This window comes from Sebastes fasciatus, chromosome 23, assembly GCF_043250625.1.
Source record: "Sebastes fasciatus isolate fSebFas1 chromosome 23, fSebFas1.pri, whole genome shotgun sequence".
NCBI classification, from domain to species: Eukaryota; Metazoa; Chordata; class Actinopteri; order Perciformes; family Sebastidae; genus Sebastes; species Sebastes fasciatus.
In genome coordinates this window covers 1,801,951-1,819,482 of record NC_133817.1, presented here as the reverse complement: position 1 = coordinate 1,819,482, position 17,532 = coordinate 1,801,951, and the positions used below count along the sequence as shown (strand labels likewise).

The 17,532-nt window shown below is 39.3% G+C and overlaps 1 protein-coding gene across 1 annotated transcript; it reads right to left on the bottom strand.

Moving 5' to 3' along the window:
* Positions 1–1,135: 1,135 nt before the first annotated feature.
* Positions 1,136–17,158, bottom strand: LOC141762345 (scavenger receptor cysteine-rich type 1 protein M130-like). The gene is made up of 15 exons (XM_074626429.1): positions 17,104–17,158; positions 16,404–16,436; positions 16,020–16,304; positions 14,013–14,327; positions 13,632–13,919; positions 11,451–11,765; positions 11,076–11,357; positions 9,025–9,339; positions 8,644–8,931; positions 6,595–6,909; positions 6,205–6,501; positions 4,652–4,981; positions 3,706–3,788; positions 2,565–3,582; positions 1,136–1,912 (listed from the first exon to the last, which is right to left on the bottom strand). The coding sequence occupies exons 1-14, from the start codon at positions 17,156–17,158 to the stop codon at positions 3,478–3,480; spliced, it is 3,306 nt and encodes a 1,101-aa protein (XP_074482530.1). The 3' UTR covers positions 1,136–1,912; positions 2,565–3,477.
* Between the last annotated feature and the right edge of the window lie 374 nt (positions 17,159–17,532).

Here is a 17,532-nt window from a genome sequence, read left to right as displayed (position 1 = left end):
TTCAAGTATGTCATTGCATACGTCTTGAAGTTCGGTTTTTCGGCCAACAGGAAGTCAGCCAACTTGGATTTCCTGCGTGATTTTAAAATTTACGAACACGTTTGAAGACTTTAGGATGCACAAAAACTCATCAAACTTTACACGCACATCCAAACTCATAATTACTTTGATTTAGTGGTGAAAATTTGCTTGGGCGCGGCATGTTGGCTCTCTAGCGCCCCCTTATGTCTTTTAGATTTTGAACATACCTTGAGGTACTCGAAAACTCATGAAACTTGGCAAAATGATGGACACCTGTGAACTTTATGTAAATGTACAGTTATTGGGTTCAGCATGTTTAGCCAGCTCTATAGCGCCCCCTAATGCGTGGAAGGCCATAGTTTGGTCAAAGTTGATCCTATATTCATGAAATTTGGTAGGTACATCCTGCTCATTATTTCAGACATATTCCTCATCGGGTTTCATTAGCTACGCCCAACGGGAAGTCGGCCATCATGGAATATGTGCGTTTTTCATGTATTTTATGCATACGAATTTTGATGTTTCGCCATGACACAGGATGCTGTTGGAACTTGACTTTACATAGTCCGATTCTGGAGGATCAAACCTGGCAAAATAAAAAATAAATAAATGACTCGATTAATAAATAAATATGCCACTAAATATAGCAAAAATAATATCAAGAATAAATGTAGCCATTAATCAATTGATAAAATGTGACATAAATTGATATTTCTGTCATATTTATTTATATTTGTATTTATTCCCTTATTTATTTACTCCTTTTATTTATTCATTAATCTATTTTCATTCATTTTTACATTTATTTATTTATTTTGCATTATTATTTATTTATTTATTCCTGCACGATTTTCCTTTTGCATTTCACTCCTTATTTATTTCCCCAAACTTACTTACTGTAATGACTGTGTATGAGCCGTTCACCTATTTATTTCTGTATTTTCTTTATACATATACTTCAAACTAAAATACTTATGTAATAAGAAAATCCCTTAATTACAAAATTAAGTAAGATTCTTAAAAAATAAGTAAATTACTTAATTATAAAAATCGTCAAATCCTTTATTACAGCATTAAGTAAAATTCTTAAAAAAAATAAGTACTTAATCATGAAAATTTGCAAAATCCTTTATTACAGCATTAAGTGAAATTCTTATGAAATGAGCAAAATCCTTCATTAGAAATAAAGTAGTAAAAGTAAAATCCTCAATTATATTTGTGTAAATTTGTTAAGTACAACATCAAGACAATTCCTAGAGTACAAAATTCAATAAATTCCTTAAATGCAAAAGTAAAATTCATAGAAATTAAGCACATTCTTTAAGTGCGAAATTAAGTAAACTCCTTATGTACAAAAATTAGCCAAATTCTACTGAAATAAAATTAAGTAAAATTCTTATATAATAAAAAAAATCCTTAATTAAAGAAATTAAGTAAAATTCTTAAAAAATAAGTAAATTACTTAATTATAAAAAAGATCAAATCCTGTATTACAGCATTAAGTGAAATTCTTATGAAATAAGCAAAATTCTTCATTAGAAAAAAAGTAATAAAAGTAAAATCCTCAATTATAAATTTGTGTAAATTTGTTAAGTACAACATCAACAAAATTCCCAAAGTACAAAATTTGGTAAATTCCTTAAATACAAAAGTAAAATTCATAGAAATTAAGCACATTCTTTAAGTGCAAAATTAAGTAAACACCTTATTTACAGAAATTAGCCAAATTCTACTGAAATAAAATTTAGTAAAATACTTATGTAATAAGAAAATTCCTTAATTAAAACAATAAAGTAAAATTCTTAAAAAAATAAGTAAATTACTTAATAATAAAAATCATCAAATCCTTTATTACAGCATTAAGTGAAATTCTTATGAAATGAGCAAAATCCTTCATTAGAAATAAAGTAGTAAAAGTAAAATCCTCAATTATAAATTTGTGTAAATTTGTTAAGTACAACATCAAGACAATTCCTAGAGTACAAAATTCAATAAATTCCTTAAATGCAAAAGTAAAATTCATAGAAATTAAGCACATTCTTTAAGTGCGAAATTAAGTAAACTCCTTATGTACAAAAATTAGCCAAATTCTACTGAAATAAAATAAAGTAAAATTCTTATATAATAAAAAAATCCTTAATTAAAGAAATTAAGTCAAATTCTTAAAAAATAAGTAAATTACTTAATTATAAAAAAGATCAAATCCTATATTACAGCATTAAGTGAAATTCTTATGAAATGAGCAAAATCCTTCATTAGAAAAAAAGTAATAAAAGTAAAATCCTCAATTATAAATTTGTGTAAATTTGTTAAGTACAACATCAACAAAATTCCCAAAGTACAAAATTTGGTAAATTCCTTAAATACAAAAGTAAAATTCATAGAAATTAAGCACATTCTTTAAGTGCAAAATTAAGTAAACACCTTATTTACAGAATTTAGCCAAATTCTACTGAAATAAAATTAAGTAAAATACTTATGTAATAAGAAAATTCCTTAATTAAAACAATTAAGTAAAATTCTTAAAAAAATAAGTAAATTACTTAATAATAAAAATCATCAAATCCTTTATTACAACATTAAGTGAAATTCTTATGAAATAAGCAAAAAGTAAAATCTTCAATTACAAATGTTCCTTATGTACAAAATTAAGCTAAATTCTAATGAAATACTAAAATTCCTTCATCACACTATAAGCTGTTAATACTCTTATATTTTTGCTCCCAATGGTATTATTATGGTTATTTTATAAGCTAAATGTGGTCCTGCTCACAACAATAAATGAGCCATGTGAACCACAAGGGAGCGCTAAAGTGAGCTCATAAAGTTCATGTGTCACTAACCAGATGAAACTGGTGTGAAAACAGCCTCTGGTTTTTAATCCTCTACTTTGTTTGCTGGCTACATGACTTTGATTCATTCATTCATTATAGATATTGTTGAATCACAAACACCAACAGATTGTCAACGTGGCAGCAGATGTGCTTCACCAACCCTGGATGTGCTCCAGATCTACAGATCCAACAGTCGGTGGCTCTGTGACATGTTTTTACTCTGATCTCAGGATTTCATGCTTCAATTGTCTTCAGATTTGACAGGTAATACAGACTTTAGAGGATATATATCAATGTTCTACATTTATCTTAATTTAATATAAAGCACTGTTCCCGATCGGCCTGGGTCGGACTCCGGTATTCCTGCTTTCAAGTCTAGTTTTCAATGACACTTTATGTTTGTGAGGTGTTTTTAGAGATTTACATCTTCAGGAGGAACCAATGGGCTACAAGAGACTAACACATTGTTGGTTTTCATGTTGAGAGTGAAACAAATGATAGTATATGATGTAATAGAATAGAAGCAGCCTTCTTGTTTAAAGGGAACATGCGTCTAAAATGAGCTGCTGCTGGGTTGTGTGTTATAAATCCATCTGGATGTGAGATGAGCTCCTTGGAGGTGCTACTCTGCTCCCTGAGCTCCTTCCTCTTCAGCTGCAGGAACACCCAGGTTATAATAATCCGGCTCAGCCTTCTCCCGTCTGCTCGGCCTCTGCCCCCTCTTGCCCTGGAGACACATGACAGCACACAGATGTGACTTCCTGCATCACTCCTCTCTCTTCACTTCAATAAGCACAGACTGAGTGCTTCATGTCAGTCAGCGGTCTGAACAACAGACGTGTGTCAGTACCTTATAGTAGAAGTAAAGGCCAATGTTCGCCAACAGCAGAATCAGCGGCAGGACGATCGCTCTGATGATGAAAGGCCTTAGATCTGATCAAACACATGGACAGTCATCACATCACATCACATGACATCATGAGTCCAACAGCTCCCATTAAACACAAACTGTAGTGACCTGAAATCTAAAAGCACTTCTTCAATCCTCTTTATGTGAATCCAGGCTCTGAGGACGGAGACTGTTCTTTGTTGGACAGATTAGAAAGTCCTCTGAGATTAATCTGTAGAAATACAACTGACGTGACTTTAGAGAGACTTTTATATGTTTACAACCAAACATGCTCCGTCCTCCAGCAGACTGTTTGCTGTTGACATTCATCCACTTTGTACAAGTGTGGTTACTATATGACATGTGGAACACAATGACAGTAGTCACAGTGTCATTCCACAAACAACAACATGCACAGACTTATTATGACTGAACATGTCATAACCCTTAAAGTACTTTGATGAAGTACTACTAGTACTACTTAAATGAAGTACTAGTACTACATCTCTCTCTGTAATCGGTTGTGAGCAGACGTCCTAAAGTGACGTCATCTCCACGTAGAATAAACCTCTAACTTTTATTCATGTTTTAATCCCTATGATCTCTGAAGGCTCCGACAAAATTCATCAAACTTCTTAAATACAAAGATAAGGAAAATTATTATGAAATAAAAAAAATTCCTTCATTACAAATTAAGTAAAATCCTTAATTATAAAAAATAAGCAAAATTCATAATGACAAAATTATGTAAATTCCTTAATTACAAAATTAAGTAAACTTCTTATGAAATAAGAAAAGTCCTTAATTATTAAAATAAGCCCAATCCTTGATTACAGAATGAAAGCTTCTCTGTTGTCAGCTGATCATTTCCACATTTTCCAAACCTGCATGTAAACAGTCAGCTTACCTGCGACGGTGAGAGAGATCAGACGGCTCTCAGAGAAGAAGTCGTGAGAAAAAACATAGACGTGATAAACACATCTGTAGCTTCCTTGGTGGGCGGGCTCTGCAGCAGGAAACAGGAAGTGGGCGGAGTGATTGACAGCTGGCTGGGTGTAGTTGAGTGCTGAGGTGGAGGAGGTGAAGGTGAGATGGAAGGAGCCTCCTGGGTACTGTGGCTGGACGGAGCAGCTGATGGTGAAGGTGGAGCCCCTGAGCACGTGAAACCCCTGCTGCTGGGCCTCGGAGACCCGGTCCACGGAGGAGGACCCAGAGATGTTGGGCTGAAGCAGCAGGTCTGTAAACACAAAGAGATGATTGGCTGAGAGCCGGAGCACGTTCAGTCTGAAAACAGCGTGCACTGGTTTGCTACGGTTTCTGGGTTGAACGGCGTGTTTCCTGGAAATGGTGCACAACAGGCTTTGAGGTGCGTTTCCTCTCATTTGGTGGGTGTGTCAGAGGTGTTACCCAATCAGCCGCGACGTGCACGAACCCCGCCGTATTATAAAGGCAGTGCATTCGCGTAGCACAACAGAGTGTTCAATGCACCGCCGTTTACGTTTAAACGTTTATCTGTAACTGTTATTTAGGATAGTCAGAACTGAATTACAGATATCTCTAACTATCATTTGAACTCATTTGGAGGTTATAGATTACTGGAATAAGAACTGACTAGTCAGAATGTAGTTATAGACATCTGCAACGCTGTTTAGACTAGTCATAACTCTAATTCTATACATCTGTAATTACATTTAGACTAGTCATAACTCTAATTCTAGATATCTGTAATTACATTTAGACTAGTCATAACTCTAATTCTATACATCTGTAATTACATTTAGACTAGTCATAACTCTAATTCTAGATATCTGTAATTACATTTAGACTAGTCATAACTCTAATTCTATACATCTGTAATTACATTTAGACTAGTCATAACTCTAATTCTAGATATCTGTAATTACATTTAGACTAGTCGTAACTCTAATTCTAGATATCTGTAATTACATTTAGACTAGTACGATCAAAACTACTTTTACCATTCATGTGTATGGGGTTTCTCATTACAGATATCCACAACTGAATTATGACTAGTCGTAACTCCAGTTTCAGATATCTACAATTTAATTCTGACTGGTCATAATGAGGTTTGAGATATCTGTAACTGTTATTTAGGATAGTCAGAACTGAATTACAGATATCTCTAAATGTAGTTTTGACTAGTCACAATGAGGTTATAGACATCTGGAATAAGAACTCTGACTAGTCACAATGTGATTACGACTAGTCAGAATGTAGTTGTAGATATCTCTAATGTTAATTCTTGATAGTCAAGCTGAGCTATTAAATGTTAAAACAGCTCTCCATACACTTCTCTACACTTTAGGATGTCATTGTCCTGGATAACTTTACAGTTCAGTCCAATGGAAACCACCGACTGTCACTGTGACGGAGGAAGGAACATACTGGAAACATTACTGTCATAGATGATGTCATAGATGATGTCACTGATGGGCTTACCTGAGCAGGTGAGATTCAGGATGGAGTTAGAGGAACCTGATGTTGCACACTCCCTCAGAGCAGATCCAGACTGAACACAGTCAGACCTGATCCTCCACACAGATCTGTCTGAGGACTCCTTTCTCTCTTCTACAGAAACAGCAGAGCCACAGTCCAAGTCTCTGCAGACAGCAGCTGCTTCCTTCAGGGTCCAGTCAGAGTAATCGTCACTCACTGGTCTCCAGTCTCCCTGATGTTTCAGCTCCAGTGTTCCTGCACAGCGACTGTCTCCTCCCACCAACCTGACATCATCAGGCTCTGAACAGAAACAAGAGAGTCGTCAGTAAAAGAATAAAGTGAGTTTCATTAGAACAGAAATGAACCAGATCAGAGCTGCAGCTCCTCTTCTACCTGAGCAGGTGAGTCCAACAGCTTTGCCAGGTGAGCAGGTGTTTCTCTCTGAGCCTGAGCTTCTACAGTCCAGGAGAGCAGACTCAGTTCCTCCACACTGGAACTCTTTGGTCCACATTGAAGCCTCCACGTCTCCATAGAGCGCCCCCTGGAGGACTGAAGGAGCCCCACAGCCAAGCTCCCTACAGACCACCTCTGCATCCTGCTGGTCAAAGTCAGCTTCACACACTGAGGACCACCACTGGTTAGAGGGGTTAGTCTTCACCTCCAGTCTGCCTGAGCACAGACTAGTCCCATTCACCAGCCTGACAGAGTCTGGAGAGATGATAGAAGATGAAATAGAGAGAGATAAAAGACACCAGACACTCAATAAAAAGATGTCATGAAACAACAATTCAGTGATTCAAACTGGAGGAGTTCAGAGCGGTCCCTGCCATCGATTATCTAGCAGCACACAGCCTCTTCTCAAGCCTCAGGGCCCTATTTTAACCTTTACATGATATTTGAGCAGATAATTAATAAATAATGTTTATAATAAAGTAGTCTTAGATAGATTTTGAGGTAAATATTGGGGTAATTTGGCAGTAATTCCAAAGAAATATCAAATAGGTTACTTGCTAATTATCACCTAATCACCATGGAAGTTGCGGAGCTGTAAAATGAAGTGTTAGCCAACGTAGTGCTATGATGTTGGATGTTACAGGGACTGTGATAAATGTTAATTGCATTAAAAGTAACTTTTTTTACTCAGATTTTATGCATATGATGTTGTGTTCTTTATACTATGACAGTTTTCCTAAAATTAAATTAAAAGAATTACAATATATGGTGATATACTGAATGGTAACCCCTGTATCATGATACGCATCGTATCACCAGATTCTTTCCAATACACAGCCCTGATGTAATAGAATAAATCCAGCCTTCTGGTTTAAAGGGAACATTCATATAAAATGAGCTGCTGGTGGGTGAATATAGAATTTAGTTAAAATAACACACAAATTGATGAAATAGAAATGTGAACAGAGACACCTGTGACGTATCAAAGAGGCCACATGTCATATTTAATTGATGTGGCTTTAAAATGACGGCTCTGAGGAGAGGAGGTCTCATTTTGTTAAAAGCCTGTTGCCTCAACTCCTCTCTCCTCGCGTCTCTTCCTCGCCTCCTCAGCTCACATCTCTGGTGGGCGGGACTAAGACGTGAGGAGAGGAGGCGAGGAAAGGAATGGAGGATGTAGGAACTGTGAAATGGGAAAGGCCTCCAGACAGACAGGTGTGTCCTGTCAGGTGAAGCTCAGCAGTCTGTGGAGAGTTTGAAGCTTTCAGAAACAAGCCCACTTCTATGGCAAACTGTTTCAACATTTAATAGCTGGACAGGAGATTCATCAGAGATATCTGCAACGCTGTTTAGACTAGTCATAACTCTAATTCTATATGTCTGTAATTACATTTAGACTAGTCATAACTCTAATTATAGATATCTGTAATTACATTTAGACTAGTACGATCAAAACTACTTTTACCATTCATGTGTATGGGGTTTCTCATTACAGATATCCACAACTGAATTATGACTAGTCGTAACTCCAGTTTCAGATATCTACAATTTAATTCTGACTGGTCATAATGAGGTTTGAGATATCTGTAACTGTTATTGAGGATAGTCAGAACTGAATTACAGATATCTCTAAATGTAGTTTTGACTAGTCACAATGAGGTTATAGACATCTGGAATAAGAACTCTGACTAGTCACAATGAGGTTATAGACATCTGGAATAAGAACTCTGACTAGTCACAATGTGATTACGACTAGTCAGAATGTAGTTGTAGATATCTCTAATGTTAATTCTTGATAGTCAAGCTGAGCTATTAAATGTTAAAACAGCTCTCCATACACTTCTCTACACTTTAGGATGTCATTGTCCTGGATAACTTTACAGTTCAGTCCAATGGAAACCACCGACTGTCACTGTGACGGAGGAAGGAACATACTGGAAACATTACTGTCATAGATGATGTCATAGATGATGTCACTGATGGGCTTACCTGAGCAGGTGAGATTCAGGATGGAGTCAGAGTAATCTGATGTTGCACACTCCCTCAGAGCAGATCCAGACTGAACACAGTCAGGCATGATCCACAACACAGATCTCCATGAGGACTCCTTTCTCTCTTCTACAGAAACAGCAGAGCCACAGTCCAAGTCTCTGCAGACAGCATCTGCTTCCTTCAGGGTCCAGCTAGAGTAACGGCCCCTCACTGGTCTCCAGTCTCCCTGTTTCAGCTCCAGTGTTCCTGCACAGCGACTGTCTCCTCCCACCAACCTGACAGGCTCTGAACAGAAACAAGAGAGTCATCAGTAAAAGAATAAAGTGAGTTTCATTAGAACAGAAATGAACCAGATCAGAGCTGCAGCTCCTCTTCTACCTGAGCAGGTGAGTCCAACAGCTTTGCCAGGTGAGCAGGTGTTTCTATCTGAGCCTGAGCTTCTACAGTCCAGGAGAGCAGACTCAGTTCCTCCACACTGGAACTCTTTGGTCCACATTGAAGCCTCCACGTCTCCATAGAGCGCCCCCTGGAGGACGGAAGGAGCCCCACAGCCAAGCTCCCTACAGACCACCTCTGCATCCTGCTGGTCAAAGTCAGCTTCACACACTGAGGACCACCACTGGTTAGAGGGGTTAGTCTTCACCTCCAGTCTGCCTGAGCACAGACTAGTCCCATTCACCAGCCTGACAGAGTCTGGAGAGATGATAGAAGATGAAATAGAGAGAGATAAAAGACACCAGACACTCAATAAAAAGATGTCATGAAACAACAATTCAGTGATTCCAACTGGAGGAGTTCAGAGCGGTCCCTGCCATCGATTATCTAGCAGCACACAGCCTCTTCTCAAGCCTCAGGGCCCTATTTTAACCTTTACATGATATTTTAGCAGATAATGAGTAAATAATGTTTATAATAAAGTAGTTGTAGATAGATTTTGAGGTAAATATTGGGGTAATTTAGCAGTAATTCCAAAGAAATATCAAATAGGTTACTTGCTTATTATCACCTAATCACCATGGACGTTGAGGAGCTGTAAAATGAAGTGTTAGCCAACGTAGTGCTATGATGTTGGATGTTACAGGGACTGTGATAAATGTTAATTGCATTAAAAGTAACTTTTTTTACTCAGATTTTATGCATATGATGTTGTGTTCTTTATACTATGACAGTTTTCCTAAAATTAAATTAAAAAAGAATTACAATATATGGTGATATACTGAATGGTAACCCCTGTATCATGATACGCATCGTATCACCAGATTCTTTCCAATACACAGCCCTGATGTAATAGAATAAATCCAGCCTTCTGGTTTAAAGGGAACATTCATATAAAATGAGCTGCTGGTGGGTGAATATAGAATTTAGTTAAAATAACACACAAATTGATGAAATAGAAATGTGAACAGAGACACCTGTGACGTATCAAAGAGGCCACATGTCATATTTAATTGATGTGGCTTTAAAATGACGGCTCTGAGGAGAGGAGGGCTCATTTTGTTAAAAGCCTGTTGCCTCAACTCCTCTCTCCTCGCGTCTCTTCCTCGCCTCCTCAGCTCACATCTCTGGTGGGCGGGACTAAGACGTGAGGAGAGGAGGCGAGGAAAGGAATGGAGGATGTAGGAACTGTGAAATGGAAAAGGCCTCCAGACAGACAGGTGTGTCCTGTCAGGTGAAGCTCAGCAGTCTGTGGAGAGTTTGAAGCTTTCAGAAACAAGCCCACTTCTATGGCAAACTGTTTCAACATTTAATAGCTGGACAGGAGATTCATCAGAGATATCTGCAACGCTGTTTAGACTAGTCATAACTCTAACTCTAGATATCTGTAATTACATTTAGACTAGTCGTAACTCTAATTCTATATGTCTGTAATTACATTTAGACTAGTCATAACTCTAATTCTAGATATCTGTAATTACATTTAGACTAGTACGATCAAAACTACTTTTACCATTCATGTGTATGGGGTTTCTCATTACAGATATCCACAACTGAATTATGACTAGTCGTAACTCCAGTTTCAGATATCTACAATTTAATTCTGACTGGTCATAATGAGGTTTGAGATATCTGTAACTATTATTGAGGATAGTCAGAACTGAATTACAGATATCTCTAAATGTAGTTTTGACTAGTCACAATGAGGTTATAGACATCTGGAATAAGAACTCTGACTAGTCACAATGTGATTACGACTAGTCAGAATGTAGTTGTAGATATCTCTAATGTTGATTCTTGATAGTCAAGCTGATTTATTAAATGTTAAAACAGCTCTCCATACACTTCTCTACACTTTAGGATGTCATTGTCCTGGATAACTTTACAGTTCAGTCCAATGGAAACCACCGACTGTCACTGTGACGGAGGAAGGAACATACTGGAAACATTACTGTCATAGATGATGTCATAGATGATGTCACTGATGGGCTTACCTGAGCAGGTCAGATTCAGGATGGAGTTAGAGGAACCTGATGTTGCACACTCCCTCAGAGCAGATCCAGACTGAACACAGTCAGGCATGATCCACAACACAGATCTCTCTGAGGACTCCTCTCTCTGTTCTACAGAAACAGCAGAGCCACAGTCCAAGTCTCTGCAGGCAGCATCTGCTTCCTTCAGGGTCCAGTAATAGCCCCTCACTGGTCTCCAGTCTCCCTGTTTCAGCTCCAGTGTTCCTGCACAGCGACTGTCTCCTCCCACCAACCTGACAGGCTCTGAACAGAAACAAGAGAGTCGTCAGTAAAAGAATAAAGTGAGTTTCATTAGAACAGAAATGAACCAGATCAGAGCTGCAGCTCCTCTTCTACCTGAGCAGGTGAGTCCAACAGCTTTGCCAGGTGAGCAGGTGTTTCTATCTGAGCCTGAGCTTCTACAGTCCAGGAGAGCAGACTCAGTTCCTCCACACTGGAACTCTTTGGTCCACATTTGATCCTCCACGTCTCCATAGAGCGCCCCCTGGAGGACTGAAGGAGCACCACAGCCAAGCTCCCTACAGACCACCTCTGCATCCTGCTGGTCAAAGTCAGCTTCACACACTGAGGACCACCACTGGTTAGAGGGGTTAGTCTTCACCTCCAGTCTGCCTGAGCACAGACTAGTCCCATTCACCAGCCTGACAGAGTCTGGAGAGATGATAGAAGATGAAATAGAGAGAGATAAAAGACACCAGACACTCAATAAAAAGATGTCATGAAACAACAATTCAGTGATTCCAACTGGAGGAGTTCAGAGCGGTCCCTGCCATCGATTATCTAGCAGCACACAGCCTCTTCTCAAGCCTCAGGGCCCTATTTTAACCTTTACATGATATTTGAGCAGATAATGAGTAAATAATGTTTATAATAAAGTAGTTGTAGATAGATTTTGAGGTAAATATTGGGGTAATTTGGCAGTAATTCCAAAGAAATATTAAATAGGTTACTTGCTTATTATCACCTAATCACCATGAGAGTTGAGGAGCTGTAAAATGAAGTGTTAGCCAACGTAGTGCTATGATGTTGGATGTTACAGGGACTGTGATAAATGTTAATTGCATAAAAAAGTAACTTTTTTTAATCAGATTTTATGCATATGATGTTGTGTTCTTTATACTATGACAGTTTTCCTAAAATTAAATTAAAAAAGAATTACAATATATGGTGATATACTGAATGGTAACCCCTGTATCATGATACGCATCGTATCACCAGATTCTTTCCAATACACAGCCCTGATGTAATAGAATAAATCCAGCCTTCTGGTTTAAAGGGAACATTCATATAAAATGAGCTGCTGGTGGGTGAATATAGAATTTAGTTAAAATAACACACAAATTGATGAAATAGAAATGTGAACAGAGACACCTGTGACGTATCAAAGAGGCCACATGTCATATTTAATTGATGTGGCTTTAAAATGACGGCTCTGAGGAGAGGAGGGCTCATTTTGTTAAAAGCCTGTTGCCTCAACTCCTCTCTCCTCGCGTCTCTTCCTCGCCTCCTCAGCTCACATCTCTGGTGGGCGGGACTAAGACGTGAGGAGAGGAGTCGAGGAAAGGAATGGAGGATTTAGGAACTGTGAAATGGGAAAGGCCTCCAGACAGACAGGTGTGTCCTGTCAGGTGAAGCTCAGCAGTCTGTGGAGAGTTTGAAGCTTTCAGAAACAAGCCCACTTCTATGGCAAACTGTTTCAACATTTAATAGCTGGACAGGAGATTCATCAGAGATATCTGCAACGCTGTTTAGACTAGTCATAACTCTAATTCTATACATCTGTAATTACATTTAGACTAGTCGTAACTCTAATTCTATATGTCTGTAATTACATTTAGACTAGTCATAACTCTAATTCTATACATCTGTAATTACATTTAGACTAGTCGTAACTCTAATTCTATATGTCTGTAATTACATTTAGACTAGTCATAACTCTAATTCTAGATATCTGTAATTACATTTAGACTAGTCATAACTCTAATTCTAGATATCTGTAATTACATTTAGACTAGTACGATCAAAACTACTTTTACCATTCATGTGTATGGGGTTTCTCATTACAGATATCCACAACTGAATTATGACTAGTCGTAACTCCAGTTTCAGATATCTACAATTTAATTCTGACTGGTCATAATGAGGTTTGAGATATCTGTAACTGTTATTTAGGATAGTCAGAACTGAATTACAGATATCTCTAAATGTCGTTTTGACTAGTCACAATGAGGTTATAGACATCTGGAATAAGAACTCTGACTAGTCACAATGTGATTACGACTAGTCAGAATGTAGTTGTAGATATCTCTAATGTTAATTCTTGATAGTCAAGCTGAGCTATTAAATGTTAAAACAGCTCTCCATACACTTCTCTACACTTTAGGATGTCATTGTCCTGGATAACTTTACAGTTCAGTCCAATGGAAACCACCGACTGTCACTGTGACGGAGGAAGGAACATACTGGAAACATTACTGTCATAGATGATGTCATAGATGATGTCACTGATGGGCTTACCTGAGCAGGTGAGATTAATGATGGAGTTATAGGAACTTGATATTGCACACTCCCTCAGAGCAGATCCAGACTGAACACATTCAGACCTGATCCACAACACAGATCTGACTGAGGACTCCTCTCTCTGTTCTACAGAAACAGCAGAGCCACAGTCCAAGTCTCTGCAGACAGCTGCTGCTTCCTTCAGGGTCCAGTAATAGCCACTCACTGGTTTCCAGTCTCCCTGTTTCAGCTCCAGTGTTCCTGCACAGCGACTGTCTCCTCCCACCAACCTGACATCATCAGGCTCTGAACAGAAACAAGAGAGTCGTCAGTAAAAGAATAAAGTGAGTTTCATTAGAACAGAAATGAACCAGATCAGAGCTGCAGCTCCTCTTCTACCTGAGCAGGTGAGTCCAACAGCTTTGCCAGGTGAGCAGGTGTTTCTATCTGAGCCTGAGCTTCTACAGTCCAGGAGAGCAGACTCAGTTCCTCCACACTGGAACTCTTTGGTCCACATTTGATCCTCCACGTCTCCATAGAGCGCCCCCTGGAGGACTGAAGGAGCCCCACAGCCAAGCTCCCTACAGACCACCTCTGCATCCTGCTGGTCAAAGTCAGCTTCACACACTGAGGACCACCACTGGTTAGAGGGGTTAGTCTTCACCTCCAGTCTGCCTGAGCACAGTCTAGTCCCATTCACCAGCCTGACAGAGTCTGGAGAGATGATAGAAGATGAAATAGAGAGAGATAAAAGACACCAGACACTCAATAAAAAGATGTCATTAACAACAATTCAGTGATTCCAACTGGAGGAGTTCAGAGCGGTCCCTGCCATCGATTATCTAGCAGCACACAGCCTCTTCTCAAGCCTCAGGGCCCTATTTTAACCTTTACATGATATTTGAGCAGATAATTAGTAAATAATGTTTATAATAAAGTAGTCTTAGATAGATTTTGAGGTAAATATTGGGGTAATTTGGCAGTAATTCCAAAGAAATATCAAATAGGTTACTTGCTTATTATCACCTAATCACCATGAAAGTTGAGGAGCTGTAAAATGAAGTGTTAGCCAACGTAGTGCTATGATGTTGGATGTTACAGGGACTGTGATAAATGCTAATTGCATTAAAAGTAACTTTTTTTACTCAGATTTTATGCATATGATGTTGTGTTCTTTATACTATGACAGTTTTCCTAAAATTAAATTAAAAAAGAATTACAATATATGGTGATATACTGAATGGTAACCCCTGTATCATGATACGCATCGTATCACCAGATTCTTTCCAATACACAGCCCTGATGTAATAGAATAAATCCAGCCTTCTGGTTTAAAGGGAACATTCATATAAAATGAGCTGCTGGTGGGTGAATATAGAATTTAGTTAAAATAACACACAAATTGATGAAATAGAAATGTGAACAGAGACACCTGTGACGTATCAAAGAGGCCACATGTCATATTTAATTGATGTGGCTTTAAAATGACGGCTCTGAGGAGAGGAGGGCTCATTTTGTTAAAAGCCTGTTGCCTCAACTCCTCTCTCCTCGCGTCTCTTCCTCGCCTCCTCAGCTCACATCTCTGGTGGGCGGGACTAAGACGTGAGGAGAGGAGGCGAGGAAAGGAATGGAGGATGTAGGAACTGTGAAATGGGAAAGGCCTCCAGACAGACAGGTGTGTCCTGTCAGGTGAAGCTCAGCAGTCTGTGGAGAGTTTGAAGCTTTCAGAAACAAGCCCACTTCTATGGCAAACTGTTTCAACATTTAATAGCTGGACAGGAGATTCATCAGAGATATCTGCAACGCTGTTTAGACTAGTCATAACTCTAATTATATATGTCTGTAATTACATTTAGACTAGTCATAACTCTAATTCTAGATATCTGTAATTACATTTAGACTAGTACGATCAAAACTACTTTTACCATTCATGTGTATGGGGTTTCTCATTACAGATATCCACAACTGAATTATGACTAGTCGTAACTCCAGTTTCAGATATCTACAATTTAATTCTGACTGGTCATAATGAGGTTTGAGATATCTGTAACTGTTATTTAGGATAGTCAGAACTGAATTACAGATATCTCTAAATGTCGTTTTGACTAGTCACAATGAGGTTATATATATCTGGAATAAGAACTCTGACTAGTCACAATGTGATTACGACTAGTCAGAATGTAGTTGTAGATATCTCTAATGTTAATTCTTGATAGTTAAGCTGAGCTATTAAATGTTAAAACAGCTCTCCATACACTTCTCTACACTTTAGGATGTCATTGTCCTGGATAACTTTACAGTTCAGTCCAATGGAAACCACCGACTGTCACTGTGACGGAGGAAGGAACATACTGGAGACATTACTGTCATAGATGATGTCATAGATGATGTCACTGATGGGCTTACCTGAGCAGGTCAGATTCAGGATGGAGTTAGAGGAATATGATGTTGCACACTCCCTCAGAGCAGATCCAGACTGAACACAGTCAGACCTGATCCCCCACACAGATCTCTCTGAGGACTCCTTTCTCTCTTCTACAGAAACAGCAGAGCCACAGTCCAAGTCTCTGCAGACAGCAGCTGCATCCTTCAGGGTCCAGTAATAGCCCCACACTGGTCTCCAGTCTCCCCGATGTTTCAGCTCCAGTGTTCCTGCACAGCGACTGTCTCCTCCCACCAACCTGAAAGGCTCTGAACAGAAACAAGAGAGTCGTCAGTAAAAGAGGTGAATTTAAGAAAAGATTAAACTGAGACTTGACTTTATTTCTTTATTTCTCTTTTTGTATTTACCTGTTGAGTTGTGATTTTCTTCAGCCTGGAGTCCTGTAGAAACACAAATATGTATTGTTTTAAGTATATTTGTGGAGACGTGACGGAGCCGCTGGCGCGGTGCCTTGAGACCGGCCGTCGGTCATGTGAGATAAAAGCTGTTAATATGTCACTTTATTTAGTTTTAATATGCCATGTAGCGACCCTGCAGGACTAACATAGGAGAGACACTTGGGGAGTTCATGGGGGGGAGATGTTGCCCTAGTTAAGCTGGATAGGTCAGGTTCATTAAGAGGGGAGGGGCAGCAGGAGCACGCCACGTATGTTACGGAGTTTAGCTGATTAGCTAGTTTATGCTACCAGCCTTTTGTTGTTTTGGGCACTCTTCCAACCCCGGGGTTAGCCTGTATCATAGGGTAATAAAACCCGGTTCTCCGGTTAAACTTCAGCCACCTTGTCCTCATCATTTAGCTAGCTAGCCGTGCTACGGAGCCGCGAGCGCTACAGTGGTGTCAGAAGGGGGATTCCCCGCCCCCACTCCCCGCACTACAGCTGGCTACCACCGCTAGCTACCGCCGGAGGAACGGGATGGCTGAACAGATGGAAAAGTCGGACTTCTACGCCCCGGAAACACCAATGAGAGAGCCAACAGATGATGGCCCGGTTGTAAGGAGAAAAGTGGTGAAGATAACTCACTCACCTCGCTACACTGCTGACTGACGTCCCTGCTGTGATGGAAAACAGTCCGTTCCAGTTGGCCGCAAATCCCGGACCATGCTCTGGAGGAGCAAATGTAAACAATGCAGCCGCATGCAGACCGCGCATCGGCCAATCAGAAAGCGATGACGTCACCACTCTGACGGCTCCCGAAGGTAAAAGAGGTGGCCAACCAAAGTCTATCCCAGAGTTAGAGAAAGACATTACAGCTACAATTGAGGAAGGCTTTATGCAGAGAATGAGCACTGCAATGGAGCGTGCTTTTGGACATTTCCTGAATAATTCTAGAGGCAGCCTTATGTCCAGGATGGGAGGAGAACCAAAGAGTCGTGTGACTAGTCCTCTCGAGTCAGAGAGCCATGCTAACCCGGCTAACACAAATAATGCATATGTGGGCACCAACCAAGCCCGTACCAAAACTGTCAGAGCCAAG

What these genes read in the sequence shown, in the direction of transcription:
- LOC141762345 (XM_074626429.1), bottom strand. Translation starts at nt 17,158, where the DNA reads ATGGTCCGGGATTTGCGGCCAACTGGAACGGACTGTTTTCCATCACAG. An exon ending in TGTTGGACTCACCTGCTCAG is followed by an intron (nt 8,932 to 9,024) that starts GTAGAAGAGGAG and finishes GTTTCTGTTCAG; the next exon opens with AGCCTGTCAGGTTGGTGGGA. An exon ending in CCTGAATCTCACCTGCTCAG is followed by an intron (nt 4,982 to 6,204) that starts GTAAGCCCATCA and finishes TTGTGTTTACAG; the next exon opens with ACCTGCTGCTTCAGCCCAAC.